At 43.9% G+C, this 16,868-nt stretch overlaps 1 protein-coding gene across 6 annotated transcripts in view; it reads right to left on the bottom strand.

Annotated features, from left to right (window-relative positions):
• Nucleotides 1–412: 412 nt before the first annotated feature.
• STOX2 (storkhead box 2) overlaps nt 413–16,868 on the bottom strand; it is a 61,735-nt gene continuing 45,279 nt past the window's right edge. For 5 of the 6 annotated variants that reach the window (XM_082750532.1, XM_082750533.1, XM_082750531.1 and 2 more), the window contains 2 exons: nt 12,201–14,448; nt 413–6,943 (listed from right to left, as the gene is read on the bottom strand). In XM_082750532.1, the coding sequence (XP_082606658.1) occupies nt 6,748–6,943; nt 12,201–14,448 (2,444 nt within the window). In that variant the 3' untranslated portion in view covers nt 413–6,747. Of the gene's footprint in view, nt 6,944–11,946; nt 11,996–12,200; nt 14,449–16,868 lie in introns of all 6 variants that reach the window. The other variant, XM_082750534.1, reaches the window with a different exon arrangement.

A 16,868-nucleotide genomic window follows, 5' to 3' on the forward strand; every position in this document is an offset into this window, starting at 1 on the left:
GAATATGTGGCTAGCCCCCGGGTGTTCCCTGGAAAGGGGATCACATTTATTTTGGGTGTAGAAGTTGTGATTTGAGGGCTAACAAAACAGACCAACCCCACTGCTTTCTGATTTCACAGAAAACACAATTCTGGGCATCCCTAAGTCTGACTCTGCAAAATTTGAATAGCTAGCAAAAAAAAAAAAAAAAAAAACAACAAAAAAAAAACCAAACTGTGGCTTTTTCAATATTTCTGTACAAAGATTTCTGATCAGGTATTTCCCTTTTCAGTTGTTTTAATTCAAAAGCTCTAATAACAAAGATTGTATAATAAAAAAATTCGTTATAAACTCCCTATTGAGAGAAATGAATCAGTCTTACCTGAAGTACTTTTGTACCAAATACCAAATACCAAAAAAATCCACTTAGACATATAACCAAATGTTATTTAATATCTTAAAAAGTAACACAATCCAAAATGGATATTTCACACAACACTACATAAACAACATGAACACAATATTACCATATGGAGGGACTTTCAAATATAGACTTACAAAAATCCCTGTGCTTTTTTTCCTCTTAAGTTATTATACTAAGCATGACAAGCCATCATCATTTACAATATGGCACACCGACACGATAAAAACCATGTTACAAATGTGCTGTCGTAAATCAGTAACATTAGGGAAGACATTTCATGAACTGTAATTATTTCATATGAAATACTATACAATATAAACAGAACATCCATCTTGGATGACCTTTACAGCAACCAGAGACCAAGTAATTTAAAGTTTTGTTTTTTGTTTTTTTTTTTTCAGTGCAAACACATTTTATTCAAGGCAGTCTTGGCTGCAAAACTCCTTTCTAACATACAGTAAATCCCACTTGCACGTCTTAATTCATTTACCCCAATGCAATAGTCACATTCAGTCACTCAGAGAAAGATACCTGCAGAATTATGATCCCTTTAAACTTAACGGTTGAAATGTAATTCTCTTCTAGAAAGTAGTGTCTATGTCAACTACTCTAAGGACCTTAACTTGTAGCTGTCAATACTTACATGAAGGTGACCGGAGGGCAGCTCTAGTCCTCACCCATCACGTGTGCATGATACCACACACTGTTTTGCCCTTCCACGGTGGAAACCGTGGCGGTGGATCAGTGTCTAGGTGGGAGAGTGGGACAGAGGCAGGGAGTAAGGACCTGGGAAGACAGGTGGGCAAGGAGCTGCTGAGTGCGTACTTCGTGAATTTCCCGTAACTGCAGAGGACTGATACTAAAGGAGCTCTCAGATCTCAGATTTGGTACCTCTTCTGAGTGGGAGCAAAGGAACTGGGATGCCAAGGTCAGCCTTTAGTCAGGGGGGTAGGCAGCTGTGCATGGACCAGCCAACCATCTAGCCTTACATTTGCTGCCTCACTTGTGGAGCTCCCCTTCCCTCCTTGGCAGGGTGTGTGTGTGTTCTCACTGGAAGCCAACAATGAGCAGTTGAAGCCCTAGAACTGATAATATACAATCACAAGGTTTAGTCCCCCTTGAGCCTTATAGAATTCTCAACCCTGCCAATCAGCAACTGTAAGTCACGGAACAACTGTGAAAGCACAGGATTATGTGTTAGAGGGTCGATCACTGGGGATCTCTCTCTGGGCTGCTGCTGCAAAAGATGCAGAGGCGAACTCAATCGGGGAGATGCCAAGCCTATTTCAAACACTCCAGGAAATTACATCATGAAGTTTTTTCACATATATAATTTATGAAATGTCTCCAAAGAAAAATCTATGGGAAAAAACTGGATGTATCCTTCATTCTGTAAAACCTTCTGAGAGAATGACAGAGCGACGGCTGATTCTTTAATCTAACTTGGCAAAGATCAGACCGATGGTAATCTCCTTCCTGCCTGTATGTTACTAACCCCAGGCAAAACAAGGTTTTCCATGCTTTTGGATTCGTTCTTCCTGTGTTCTAGCTTCCCCAAGCCCTAAACACGTGCAGACACCTGGCTTGCTAACAGAAGAGAATGGGCAGGGCGGTGGCTGGGGTGGGGGGTTGGGTAGGCGGGGGATGGGAGGTGGGGAAACGAGAGGACAGGATCACTTCTGCTTGGGACTCTGTCGTCTGTGGGACAGCGTGCTGTTAGCTGGTTCTGTGACTGGCCCGTGGCAATGGAGAAGGTCCTCGGCAAGGATCTGGTATCCCCGACTTTGAGGAAACACTGAGAACTAGGTCGGCTCCCTTGGAAATCCAGATTCTTCCGGGTAGGACTCAATATACTGTAGTGTGCTCAAGTAGCACAGTCAAGAGTACTTGATAAACTTTTTTAATTACAGTTCCTGTTTCAGCACCTTTCCACTGCCCAGAGCAGTCATGTTCCTGAAGGATGGTATTTCGCACAGGAATTACCAAAGCCCAATAGGAAACTGTAAACAAGGGTGTACGTCTAGGACCTGCCTCTGACCGCAACAGCATTTGGGTGGGTTTTGCAAAATTCCAAACACCCTGAACTGTTTGAATGAAAATGGACAAGAGTGTACAGTTGTTATTTGTTTTCTTTGACTTTATTAGCACACATCAGAAAAATAGCATTGTATTTAGTGATTTCTCATGAGGGTCTATCAAACAGATAGAAAACAGATCACTGGTAGCTGCCACGGAAATTTCTGGGTAATCTGAGGTCCCTCCTTCTCTCTCTCCATTTCAAGTATGGGTATTACAAATAGGACCTGCTTAGTTAACTGTCTGTCAATCTGAATGCTTTGGAAGCACTTTGAGATCCCAAAATGAACTGGCGAAGTCATTTGTTGTTGGCTTTTCATCAAGCTCAAAATACTGCCCATGTTATAAATGGCGAGACTTTTCAAAATAGGTTCACTATTGTGAGCTATACGCCTATAATTTAGGTTAAAAACTTTATTTTCAAGTACACTTGGTGGCGATAAGTGGTTTATTCTGGGTAGGATTTTACAAAGCTGTGCCAACCTAAAACCAAACCAAACCAAACCCAACAAAAAAACACACAATGCTTTCCTTTTCATCCAATAGGTTTTTCCTCCCCCTGGCGGTTGCGATAGAATTTGAATTTACATCCTCGAACCGCTGGTTGGGCTCTGAGAAAGGGAGACTCTCGGGAACAGCTGGTGTTCAGATCATTGTTAGTCCAGATTAACCTTGAACTTATGCCTCCTGAACTTGGACTTCACAACATCAGAGAAGCAGTAATTTGGTATTTTTATCTTGTTTGGTCCCCATTCAGCTCCTCTAGCTGTCTTCTCTATTCGATGGCACCCCCCCCTTTTCATATGCTCATTGAGGTCCCCTGAGATGTGCAAAATATATAAAATGGAATACAAAGTATTTAACGGAACACAGCTCTTTTAATTAAGATGACATTTGGGCTCGGGATGCTAGCACGTGAGTGAAGGCAGAGAGGCCCAAAGTACTTCAAAGCCAGCACAGTCCAAATTTGTTGTGTGTCTTCAGTTACTGAAAACCTAGAATTTCCACATCCGATTCTGACAGGACGAAAGAGCTTGCTAAATTATGTTTACCGATCGGCTCGGCTCTTCCCCCCGGGGGAGAACTCTTAGCAGGAGTGGGGTGGGGGTGGGGCGGTGGGAAAAGACCAGAGATTCCAACTTCCTTTCGTTGGTAACAAAATCAAGTGTGCTTTCGTGGGAAAGAGAGGAGAGACAGGTTTACATCTGAAAGCGCAATAATGCCGTAAAACCAAACCACGGCCATGAAGAAGTCACGAGTCTACAGGGGCAGTCACTGACACACACACGGAACGCCATGGCCTCATGTCTACGGAGGTTTTCAACTTTGCTTTTCTGAACAATACACTTTAAACACACTGCTGCCGTTTCATCAAATTTATGGAGGTAGTTATATGTAAAAAATAAAAATTGCCATAAAGTAATATGCTGCATCATAATAATACATAAGTGTGCAAAATGCCGACAGACGGGTTGACCCTTTAGAGTTGAACGCTACACAGAGATTCAAGCAGACTCAGTTCTGTAAACCTTTCAGCTGATAAACTCTAAGTGAAGACTACATCAGCAGCCATGTCACACAAAGCTCTATCAGTTCAGGGGAGGACAAGGATGTTGGCAAAGCTTGGCGTGGGCTGAGGGTTTGGCCACTGAGAAGCTCGCCCGCCGTCCGGAGGACCGTCTCGGGTCACATCTGTAACAACGCTTCCTGCCGCCACGCCTCCCCCATCCAGAACTCCTCATTAAATGCAGACGGGGACACTTCCACACGGAACGTCTGCTTACATCGTAACATCTTTAAAGCCCATCTTTTCTACGCTAATGGCTCCAGGTCTAAGGGAGTCATCATCGTTGTTTTTGAAATCACGTACCCCATAGCATCGGGCGAATGGTATACACGTTTTATTTGCATCATGTCTTCTGTAAACCTATTTCTTGTGGAATACTGATAAATTCCTATTTTAAAGCTTCTCTTAAAGGTAATGCTTTCCTTTCCGGTCCACGCTGCGTTTGATTACTATAATGGCTACTTTCAGAGGATCAACGAGAGGCTGATGTATTGTTTCAATGGTTATGTTATTTATGAACTGATGGTATGATTCGACACTCGAGAGCAGGTTTTTTGGAAAAAAAGGAATTTAGACAGGAGAATTTGGTAACCGTATGGTATATAACTCCCCAGGGAAACAGACTGTGTGTGTAGTCTATTAGTTACATTATCATTCCTCCTGGACATATTTAAGCAATGAGACAAATAGTGCATTTCTGGGCAATCGGGACATGCCTTGGAGGAAATAAGGCATGAGAGTGAAAGCCAACTGACTTAAAGCATTTTAGTGGGATGGGGGTTTACCAAGAAATGTGCTTACGTTTCATTCTAAGCACAAAAAAAGGAATCTAGACTAAACTTGAGGAGTCCAGTTTGACCTAATGCGACTTCCAAATATCTGAAAAAGCATGAGAGACTATCCACATGCTTCAAGAATAGGTCCAATTATGTGCCGGAGTGCATTCTTTAAACAGATCCCTAGTGATTAAACCTGTACTGAAGCAGAAATGTTGCACACATTTTTTGCCAATTACCGTAGTCTGAGGTGGAAAGAATTTAGATTTATTTTTGGATATATATTTCATTATATGGCTCCAAACAGCACATGCTACTGAACTAAACTTTTGGTCAGACCATTTACTTGTGTCATATGCAACCCTTCTGCAAATAATTTGTCATTATCGACACATTGAGTCCATTGTTCTCATAGAATAAAATGGGGAGTTTTGAAATGTCTCTTTTCTGTAAAGTTGAAGCTCAAGGTTATTGGTAATCCCTATGCTGCTGAGTCTTCTTTGTATTCAACAAGACATTGTAAACCAAAGCAACGTGTTAACAAACCATTTTGAAATAAGTTGGGCTAGGAACTATACATCCACCTAAAAAATGCCTCCTGAAATTGGTTACAAAGTATCTGTAAACATTACTCTGGCATAGTTCATGTATGCATAATTGTTACTCTGATAAATTTTAGGGGAGTACAAGTTCGGATTATACCATACTTGCAGAATGAGCACATTCTGTTGGTAATTACATGGGCACATGTAAATTTCTAATCAAAAATTATTTTAAAGTTTTCTCTATAGATATCTTTCCAGGAATAAAAGGCCTGAAGTTCAACTCTCCCTAACTTTGCTCTTTCCTATAACCACTAAAAATGATCTCCCATAGCCTAATTTAGGCATTCTATTTAAAACTACATAAAATAGATTAATGTCCTTCCATTAGAAAGAATAACATCCCCAGGCCATACTCTTCATTTGTATCACAAAGAACATTTTGCTTTTAAACAAACTAATCATTGTATCTATTATAGTAAGATAGGATCATCATAAGGATCACAAGGAGGAAATTGTCTTCCTTAAATATTTGACTGACAGCATTAGAGAGCCCACATCTCCCTGCTTCCGTGCCTCAGTGCCGTGCCCCAGCCAGGCTGGGGACCCCCTTCCTTCACCCACTTCAGAATCAAAGGCCTATATTCCTGTTTGTGATTATGGAAGGTTAAAAATCAGACAAGCATCTGTTTCACTTAAAAACAAAATCCTGAAAAAAAAAAAACAAACACTCCCAGAATTTCGATCACGACCCCTTCTGACACACTTCCACGGGCTCCTGCAAAAAACTGTGTCATGAAAACTCACAGTGAAAAATGACGGGTGCATAAACAATTCACACACAAAGGGCTGGGGTCCCTTCCGGTCAGTTTGACATTGATCTTCCTCAAGCTGGACCCTGGCCTTGGACATTTTGTGGTGGCTTACGCTTTTTTTGTCCTTTTTTGTTTGTTTGTGTTTGGGAAGTGTCAAGGATCAGTTCCGTGGCACCCTCCGGCCACAGACTGGGAGCAACACGCATCTGTGGCATTTAAAAATGGAATTGGCAACTTCATGACATTGTAATGCATACCACACTTACAGTGTCTAGACTTTCCTATGTGTGCTCAGTTACAAGTAGTGAAACAAACGTATACATATCACCCCTACTGCTATTCGGTTGCTACAGAGCCATAAATGTGAAAAGCAATACTCTGAAATAAAGATTTTTGTTTGTTTTTTTGTTTTTTGTTTTTTTTTGCCCTAGCCTACTTAGCAGCACAGTTTAAGTAAACACAAAAACTGTGGTCGAGATGCTTGTCTTTCCCCAGATGTAAACATCAGTCCCAGTGTCGTAAACTTGGCTGTATTGAATGAGACAGGAGATCGGAGACAGTACGACTGTCACACACTAGTAACAGAAGCTTGCAAGCAGTTGGAAGGTTTCTGTAATTTCTCTGCTTCGTTGGTCGCGGGGTCCGTGCTCGCTCGGAAGTTGAAGGCCGGGCCAGCTCCGCCGTGGACTGGGCTCAAGGTAGCGTTCTGACGCCGGTTACTTTCAACAATGCTGGACGTGTTGGAAGCCAGGCTCTCCCGAGTGCTAAAAGAGTAAAAAGGGTTTGTTTTGTTTTGTTTTCAACATAAATAATTATCTCTTGAGCCCCAGAGGAAGAGCAAATGATGTGGTTAATGGATTTCCTCTGTTGGCTCATGATGTCATATATACACCGTCTCCCACTGATTATTCACATATGCTCGTCCAATGTGGGCTCCAGAAACTCTCAAACACGTTAAAATCCATGGCACCCTGAATAACGGGTTTTCATCCAGCTAAGTGCACTTTAAATGTTTCCCCTTCCTTCCCCATTCAAGGAAACCGCTTCCAAATTTGATGGATCGATCGCTATCACGTTCATTTTAGAAAAGAATCCTCTTAAGTACACATATGCGATGATTGTATTTCAGGCTGGAAATTCACTGAATAAATGAATAAACTCAATTTTGCCCCTAATGATTCTGTTTTCATTCCTGATTAGCAGATTTTGACTTTGGTGGACTTCAAGGCATACCATTAGCTAATTTGGCACTCTGACGGGAATAAAGTTCTTCTTAAAACACTTCACGCCTCTGTTTCAAATGTTAACACTTTCACGGACATACATTGTATTTCCAGATCAGGAATCTTAGATTTCCCCCATTCATTTGTGAAGTTTACATTGGTAGCAGTATTTTATTTTTCAAGGCTTCTTATGGACAGAGGTGATTTAAAGGTATTTCTACTTCTCTTCTAATTTTTAAAGTTAGAACTTCTTGAATCTTGATTCAGAACATTAACATTTTAAATGTGTAGGGCAATAGCAGAAATAAGGTTACTTAGCCTGATGGATAGGAACTGGACAGGTTCTATATTCAAAGTCCTCAAAATAGGAATAAGAAACCTAAGTTTACAAAGATACTGAAGAAACCACAAGGATGCTCAACACATCCATTTACCCGACTGGGCAGATTCAGAGTTTAGAAAATACTCTATGAGAGTTGCCCCCCCCCCCCCCCCGTTGCTGATTTCAGCCTGCTGAAACTAGTCGGCAGGTCAGACTGCTTCAACGGACATCCTCACCACCTCTCCGTCATTCCCACACTAAATTAACAGCCATTTTGTCTGAACCCCACATAGATTTTTTTCCCACTATCGGAGTGCAGGGTGTTCATATGAAATCTTCTGTAAGCCTAAACGTCAGGAAGGGTTTACACGTGCTTTCCAAATGCTCTCCATTAATGCCCTTCGCTGCTACAGAAGACCCACGTTAGTACCTGTTTTTGCTGAGTGTAAGAAATCTGAAGATTTTTGCTTTCACGAAGAACGCTGTTACTAACATAGGGTCTTTTGTAGAAGTGAAGGGTTGTTAACACAAAGTTTCAGAAAGCAGGGGATGCTTGTACTGTGTTTGGTGGCACTTCCTAGATAGTGGATTATTTCATCCTAACCCTTGTGGCCTTGAGTGTGCCAAGGGGTAGCTGTTTAAAAGGAAGTTTCGTCATCAACTACCAAAAAGACAACTGGATCTTTCTTGACTGCAAAGGGCACCTCCAGAAGGTTAATATGTTTACAGAAATAAGTCAAGTTCTTTCATTGTGCTTACGGTAGATCTGAGCATACCTACAGAATACCCCAGAACATTACCACTAAAGCGATGTTAAGTGTTAGACTCACCTACTTACCTGCCTTACCCTTTCCCTAAGAAAATTCATCAGGGGCTTGCCAGCACCTTTGCTGAGGCCTAAGGTCCGGCGGAGGAAGGAAGAAGGCAATCAACACGTAGAACCCCAAAGATATTGTGACCCGTTCCTTCAGTTTCACTCTTAACTGCGAGAGTAACTTTTTATAGTATTCGATTTCCCCATCTCTAAAATGAGGAGGGTTAGGGGATTAACCTACTCACAGAGTGATTGTGAAGAAGTAAGCGTCGATGAATCTGTACGCTAAAAAGCTAGATACATTATAATTATTTCAGTTGTACATCTGGCATCTAATGAATGAAGCAGCTACTATGACTTGGTTTCAGACTGCCTTGGTTACTGGTGACCCCTTTTCTATGGAAAAATGCATTTTAAGGTCCAAAGGCCCTTAAACCCGCTTAAGCCTTTGAAATCAGCTTTCAAGGCAGAGTTTGCACTCATCAGGCACCCGCTGTATGCCAGGCACTGGACCAGGCACTGTGCACACACATCACTGCTAAAGACCATCTAAGCTGGGAGCTGTCTGTGCTCGAAGATGCCTCTGACCACCTCTGGGCAGAGTCATTCATAGTGATGAATAGATACAGCACTCCAGTTTCTCCAAACGGTATATATTTCGTTACTGCTGTAATAATGAGGGCAGGGTGCCACGCTCCTAATGAGGGCTCTGGGTGTGATGAAAAAGCTAATGGAGATAGAACATTAGCAGTAGAAATAGTCCTCCCATTTAAAAGTTCTTGATCTTTGTTGGAAAAGAAACCCCATGGAATAAAAGGACAGGAGCTCAGAAGCAGACGTGAACAGATCAGGTATGGGGCTGCTCCTGGATGCGCGCGCACCTCCCTCGCCCCACGCTTCGACAGCGCATGCTCACACCCTATGAAGCGGGCACGTCCCTGGCCGCTCTGCACCCTCGGATTTTCACACTGTTTGTCAGCCTGTTTTTGGCCTCAGATTTGGAGTCGCAGGTTTTTTAGGTCAAGAGTTTTCATGTTCAATATCCGATCTCAGAGCAGAATTGAAGCTTCTACCTTGTTTCCGTCTAAAAACCCTTGCAGTCCCAACAAAAGGGACTGAAGAATTTTGGGAATGTGGCTGAACACGACTTCTGAGCTAGCATGGAAAGCTCGGAGTGTGGGGATCACCTTTCTTGGTCTTTGTTGTTGTTATTGGATCTTAGTTGCTCAGTGGAGGAGGTACTAAAAGACTCAAATAAATGACCCACTTAAAGTTTCTGTATGTCACGGCACTGGAGACGTACCAGCCTGATAATGCTACTTGGCTAAAATCCTCCTCCTGCTGGAGAATAAAACTCCCTAGAACTCAAATATTCTCCTCCACAGACCACGATCATGCATCAGAAAACAACTTAGTCGATTAACTGAGGTGTGCTGAAAATACGGTTTAAAATGGTTGTGACCTACTTTCTAACCACAGGATATTAAAGGCAAAAGAGGCAAAATTAGGAATTATTCTGTAGATTATCTAACTGCATGAAATTTATGGGCCATCTATGTATTCCTACGGAGAAAATTCTACCTAACAGTAGTGGAGAGACATGTAGCTAAGTGGGAGAAAGTTGTCCCCTCAGAACCATCGTATCTCTTACCGTGACAAAGCATTTAACTTAAATGAAAATAAACTCACTTCCAGAAATAATTCCGTTCACAAGTTCTATATTCTGCCCCCCGAATTTAGAGATAAAACAATACATTCTGTGGCAAGACTGGTTCAATGATCTCATGAGTATTTATTTGCCCCCAAACAAACCAAAAAACCTTTCAATATTCTGTGGTGGTAGGCTGAGTTAGAACCCATTAAACTACTCTCAATGTCTCTGTAGCAGTTATGTCTGGAGCACAGCAGTCTGCCCTCTGTGGTGGTGCTCAGGCCAGGGGGTACCACACAAGTTCAGAAACCAGTGTGTAAAGCACGAGGGAGGCAGAGTCTACATAGTAAAAAACAGGTGAACATAAGGTACAGGCAGATAAACCACACCTTCCATAAGCCATGGCTTTGAACTTCTACTGTCAATTACAGATTTTCGATTATGCCTCCCTGGTAGCCGCTGTTAGAAATTCAAGAGGGAAAAAAAAAGAGCAGAAGAGGGAAATAGAAAGAAAAGGAGATATAAAATAATTGGTAAATAAATTAAAATTTGATTGAGGATTTTAAAAAAATATATTTAGTGTAAGTTATTTTGTAGTAAAGTCACTCGATAGGCCAGTCGTTTTTGGATGGAGGGCCATGGCTCCCTGAGATCAGTTAGGGCTCTATGAGGGAAAGGCGGAGGAGACTTGGGGCTCCTGGGCTCACACCCACTTTAAGCAGAGCACCATCTCTGGTTTGTTTGGACATTAGAATTCCACACACGTGTTAACTTAGATAAAAAGGTTACATGGCAAAAATAATCCTCATCATAATAAAAAACTAGCCCTTTAAGAAATAACAAAGGCCAAATATGTGGCCGATTAGAAATTCCCAATTCTGATCTGGGGATGTGCTGTCCCCAAATTATCTAGAGATAAAGTGAAATGATCACAACAGAACTAAGTTTCATTCTTAATAATTAAAATAAATGAAGTTCATCATCGTATCTGAGTACTCATTAAAATGATCAGTATCGCAGAATCTTGGGAATCACAGCTAATGAGAAATGTCCACCTCTTAGTAGTATTTCTGCATCTCAGAGTCACCAATCTGGAGTAGAATTTAGAAGGAGAATTAGGTCCCAAGTTACCCTTGGAGGAGAAGGAAGAGTTAAGGAGGAAATAAAAGGAAGTTGCATAGACTCTCTTTTGCTTTCTTAACCCCTGAACCACTTCAGCACGCCGGACATGGCTGTTAGGCATCGCGTGCACTCTGTTAATCCTTTCTGAATTACCAGCTATGATTAGAGGGCCTTAATGGTCTGTATCAATGCTGCAGGAGGAGAGAGAAAAGTGTGGGCACACACTCTGATCTAAGGGAACAGAGGCTCCTCACTGTTCTGTGAAAGACACAAGACTCCATTTCTCTGTGGACGTGAAGTGTATGAGCAGGTGGGGGAGGGAGCACACAGGGTCAGGATTAGAAGGGCAACTAGCATCTAGCTCCCCCAGGAAGGTGCTGAGATCTGCTCCTCCCACTAGAAGGACCCTCTCCTTGAGCCAAGAGATTTATACCCAAGACCTACTCAAACCCCAGGTGACTACTGACCACTCATTCTACTCAAGAAATTACTAAGATTAAACAAACAAACAAACAAAAAAAAAACCCCTTCTTTTATCTGCACGGTGCTAACAGAAACATAGAAGAAAAATCCTGGAAAATGTCTGTCCTAGTTATATTGGCCTGATGCCAGTTTGAGGGAGGGAGCCAACCCACCAGTCCAGATTGGTGATCTCTACAGCTGCAGAAACATTTGTTTCAATTCCTGAAAAAGAAGTCAGAAACAGGTTGTTAACAGCGCAACTCACACAACCCTTAACCCGCATTCACAGAATTAAAAGTGACATGGGAAGCTTTTCAAGTTATTTATATAAAGCCCCGGGCCCTGGTGGGTGTGTGCGTGCATGCACACGCGCGTGTGTGTGTGTGTGTGCGCGCGTGTGTACGCAAGCAGCGATGTTTCTCCCTACCGTGGGGAGTTGAATCCACTGTCCACAGTGATGCTGCTGCTGTCCATGCTGTCGAGGCGTGCCGAATGGGTGGCTCTCTGGTTGCTGCTGCTGTCGGTTTCTTTTGGGGCCAGGAGGGTGAGGTTCTTCTCAAACTTCCTCTGCAAGTCTCTTTCCTTCTCCCTCTCAAGGAGCCACTGCATGGTGCCTACATCATCTCTGTTTTTTTCCTCTTCCGTGTTTTTGTTGGCCCCTTCCTCAGAGTCATCATCGTCGGAGACGTTGTAATAGTCAAAAGAGGCTTCCTGGTTCCCCCCCGACTCCTGCTGACGCTGGGAACCGGGCATCGCTGGTGCCACTGAGGTTCCCAGCGACGGCTCCAGTTTCTCGCATCGGCCTGGCAGTGTGTCGGCAGGGGTCTTCGGAAGAGATTTGAGGAGGGACAGGCTCGATTTGTGATAGCTGTTGACAGACAAGGTGCTGTGAAGAGGTTTGAACAATGTGTCTTTGCTGAATATCTCTTTCCTCTTGTCCAGGCTGCTGGGCTCAGCGCTGTGGTGCTGGACGAGGCGTCCATTGGCCATCCCTTCTGCCCCTGTGCCCGAAGCGGCTGGGCCCCCACCTGGCCCTTTTGGTGACTCCTCCTTGTGCCCTACAGGCTCTCTAGAAGAATGTGGGGCCTGCCTGTCAGGCAGAGGCAGCTTTTTCACCCCTTCCGCCAGAGTTAGAGTGTCATGATCCTCTTTGTTCTTTCCCAGAGGTGACGGCGCCGTGAGGACCGTCTCACTGGAGGTGTTGCACTGGAAATAGTCATCTGTAGCTGTTTTTGTGGGACAGGATGGCAAACTCTCAGGGGGTTTGCCCGGCTCCAGAAGGCTACAAGCACTGGAAGGCTCCTTGCTGCCACCGACTATTTCTGGAATACACACCTCTTTATAGCTCGTGGATGAAACGTGAGCCCTTTGATGACCAATTGTTTGTGCAGGCCTTAAAGTACTGTCATCAATGTAGGACTGGCTGGGGGTTTGGTCATCTTGGCTACAGCCTTCAGCCAGGTCTTCGGGTGTCCCTAGAGAAGAAGCACCCAGAGGGCCCTTTGAGTTATCCATCGATCTGGATCTCTCCTTGGCTTTGCTGGATCTCTCATTCCTGGACCTTCGGTCCTGGGTATGGCTGTGACTTCGGTGCACTTTTGAGTGGGAGCTTCCCCTGGAAGGTTCAGGAAAAGGCATCTCAGTTCTCCTTTTGGCCAATTCCCCAGACACATCCCATTCTGGGGTCATGGGGAAATGAGACTCGATCATGTTCGTGTTGCTATGCATGATGAAGTTATCTCCTTTGTGTTCAATGATGAAGCAGCCCTCCCTGGGTGCCCTGGTAAGAGGATCACAAAAGTCATACTCTCTGTCACCTGGGAGATCCAGATGAGAACCATCCGAAGGGTCTCCTTTAGACACTCGTGTCTTGCTGTGTGACCGAGATTTTCCATGGGACTTGCGATGAGTCCTACTCTTTTTACTTCTTCCACTGTGATGGGCAGAGGACCCAGCTTTACTCCTATGCGCTTTTTCTTCTTCTAGTTTCTTCATTAGTGCAGTGTGCCTCATGACATTTTCCACGGTCAAGTCCGGGTTAATGCGCCTAATGATTTCCATTTCCACTTCCCTGGGGATAGTCGTTGGTGTGTCTTCGTCTCGCAGGGGCCACTCCTCGGGAGGAAACTGGGCTGAGAAATTGGCTAGTTGTTTGGTCTTGTCTTTTTTAAAACTCAGCCGGAATAATTTGAGCCCGAATTTTTTGGACTGCTTTTCACCATCTTTAGGTTTTGAGAGAGTTTCTGTCTTATAAGAAAAGTTTACAGTACTTTTGCTCTTTTCAGTGGGTGGCACCTGGCATAGTGACGGAGGGCAGTAGGGGTCTTTGCAGTCCTTGGCGGGTTTCCTCTGCAGAGTGGAAGCAAGCATGCTGTGCATGTCTTCTCTGCAGCAGTGGCAAGAGTCGCAGTGGTTTCTGGGTAACGTTCTTTCCCTGACGCAGCCTGAGGCAGAGGGCGTTATGGTTCCCGGTTGCGGAGAGGTACACTGAGACCTGTCAGGTATCCTCTCGTCCAAATGGTACCATTTACTGTTAGTTCTTATGAGAGAGGGAGTAATGAAATAAGTCTGTGGGGTCACGATGAAATAGCCATCTGGAGTTGGGTAGATCTTCCGCTCCCGCACCAGCGTGTTCAACGTGTGCCGTAGAATTTCTTGACTTGGGGTGGGAACACCTGAAACCAAAGGAATAAAGACTCTTGAGAACATAGAGGGAACCTGCAGCTGCTTCCTGATTTTTTCCGAATCTGCTATGAACTGAATGTTTGGACCCCCACCCCCAATATTCCTGCATTTGAATCCTGATCGCTGATGTAAGGGTACCAGGAGGTAGGGCCTTTGGAAGGTGACTAGGCTTAGATGGGCTCCTGAGGGCGAGGCCCTCGGGATGTGCCGTCATAAGAAGAGGAAGAAGCGAGAGCCCCCTCCTCTTGCCATGTCTTCAAGCCAGCAAGACGGTCCTCACCAGACACCAAATCAGCTGGTGCCTTGATCTCAGAGCTCTTAGCCTTCCAGGACTCTGAGAATTAAATGTCTGTGGCTTCAGACCCCCCCCCCCCCCAGTCTATGGCATTTTGTTACAGCAGCCCAAACTCAGATAAAATCCTACCAATTTTGCTAAGTTTCCGAGTGCTTCACATGGCAAGTCAGCGGGACCCGGAGGTGCTCAGGAAGAGAGATGGAAGCAGGTGAAGTGAGACTGGCACTTTTGTCACAAACCTTTACTAAACTGAGCCATCGAAGGCAGAATGTTTTGGGGCACATGGGTGGCTCAGTAGGTTAAGCCTCTGCCTTCAGCTAGGGTCATGATCTCAGGGTCTTGGGATCAAGCCCCGCATACACCTCTCTGCTCAGCAGGGAGCCTGCTTCTTCCTGTCTCTCTGCCTGCCTCTGTGCCTACTTGTGATCTCTGCCTGTCAAATAAATAAATAAAATCTTAAAAAAAAAAAAAGCAGAGTGTTTTTAAAGGAGGGGAAAATGAAAAATGTTTTATATGATATAATATACATTTACCAAAAAAAGTCTTCCTTGATAGAAAAAAAATAGGGACACTGAGTTGAAATAGCTGTCTTGGCACTTGAAAACAATCAGAACATGTACAGAGTCTAGTGTATACCCTGGAAGCTACACCACACACTCATTTTTCAAGACTAAGCTTACTTAATAAACTTAATTTTGTAAGTTACATCAAAGGGCAATTAGACTTGACCATGGCTCATGATGCACCCTCCAATTCTGAAACCATGACCTTTGGTTTTGAAAAAGACAACAGGGTCGGTCAGGTTTAAGTGAGAACATTCTCCTTCTCAGACTGAGTCTGTAGGAAGGAGGTTACCTCGTAACCCAAAGGCCCTAAGAAATACACCTGTGGAAATTTAGATGCTCTACGTCCATCTGGTCACTGCCAAATATGCCATATTCACTAGTATAGAAATTCCAGAAGAAAGGGACAGACACTTCCTGGTACCAGGACCGACACTGTTTTCAAAGGGCTTTCTGTGCATAGCCCTTTGTGTGTTTATGCCTTGTCTTTCTTAAAGGACAGAATCAAGAGTCCAAATTCATTAGAGAGTATGAACTTTCCAGGTTACAGAGCATTCATGTATTTCTAGGGCACTCTCCATCCCTCAATGCCAGGCCCACGGAGCGTGCTAGTACTAACTGATTTGACCTGCATGCCAGAGTTTGGAAATGGGTCAGGTCGAATCATACTGCCAATGTTCAACCGTGTCTGACCCACAAAATGACAATTACATGTGACTCAGCCTAACTCAGTTAGGGCAATGGAATGTGGAGACCGAAAGCCTGGAGCCCAGGGCCACGTGGCTAGATTCAAACTCCAGCTCCATTGCAACGAGCTGTTGGTAGTGGTTGAATTAGGCAGCCTCCCCTGCCCACACCCTTCCTGTGTTTATATCTAATGCCCCAAACCTCAGAATGGGACCTTGCTTGGAAACAGGGCCTTTGTATAGAGAAACAAGTTAAAATGAGGTCATTGGCATGGGCTCTTCTCCAGCATGACCAATGTTCTCCTACAAAGAGGAAAGTGGGCAGAAGCACATGCACAGAGAGAAGACAATGTGAAGAAACATTGGTTGAAGATGTCCATCCATGAGCCAAGGAGTGTGGTCTGTCTACCCTCAACAGACCTCAGAAGGAACCAGCCAACTGCGCTGATATCTTGATTTTGTCGTTCTAGTCTCCTGAACTGTAAGACAATAAATTTCTGGTGTTTATGCCCCCATACCTTGTTAGGCTGTGCTAGAAAACACATACAGCAGGTACCGCCTTAGGCAACTTAATTAACCTGAACCTCTGCTCACGGTCATCAGAATGTGGATGACAGCAGGTACCCTCACAGGGTAGTTCTGAGTCTAAAGGAGTTTAATGTATGGACAGCAGTACCTGAAATGCAGTGCGGGCTCTAGAAACATTAGCTAGTAATCGTCTCAACTTTGGGGCAAGACCCATGGAAACCAGATTACCTTCAGAGAACATCATGTAGCAACCTAGAAGAGCAGGGCAAACTCAGTTTGCCACAATCCTTCCAAAACTACAAAAGTGGGATATGAAAACATGAGTAATGGCCCAGGAG

Source organism: Mustela nivalis, assembly GCF_964662115.1.
Source record: "Mustela nivalis genome assembly, contig: HAP1_SCAFFOLD_1249, whole genome shotgun sequence".
Taxonomy (NCBI): domain Eukaryota; kingdom Metazoa; phylum Chordata; class Mammalia; order Carnivora; family Mustelidae; genus Mustela; species Mustela nivalis.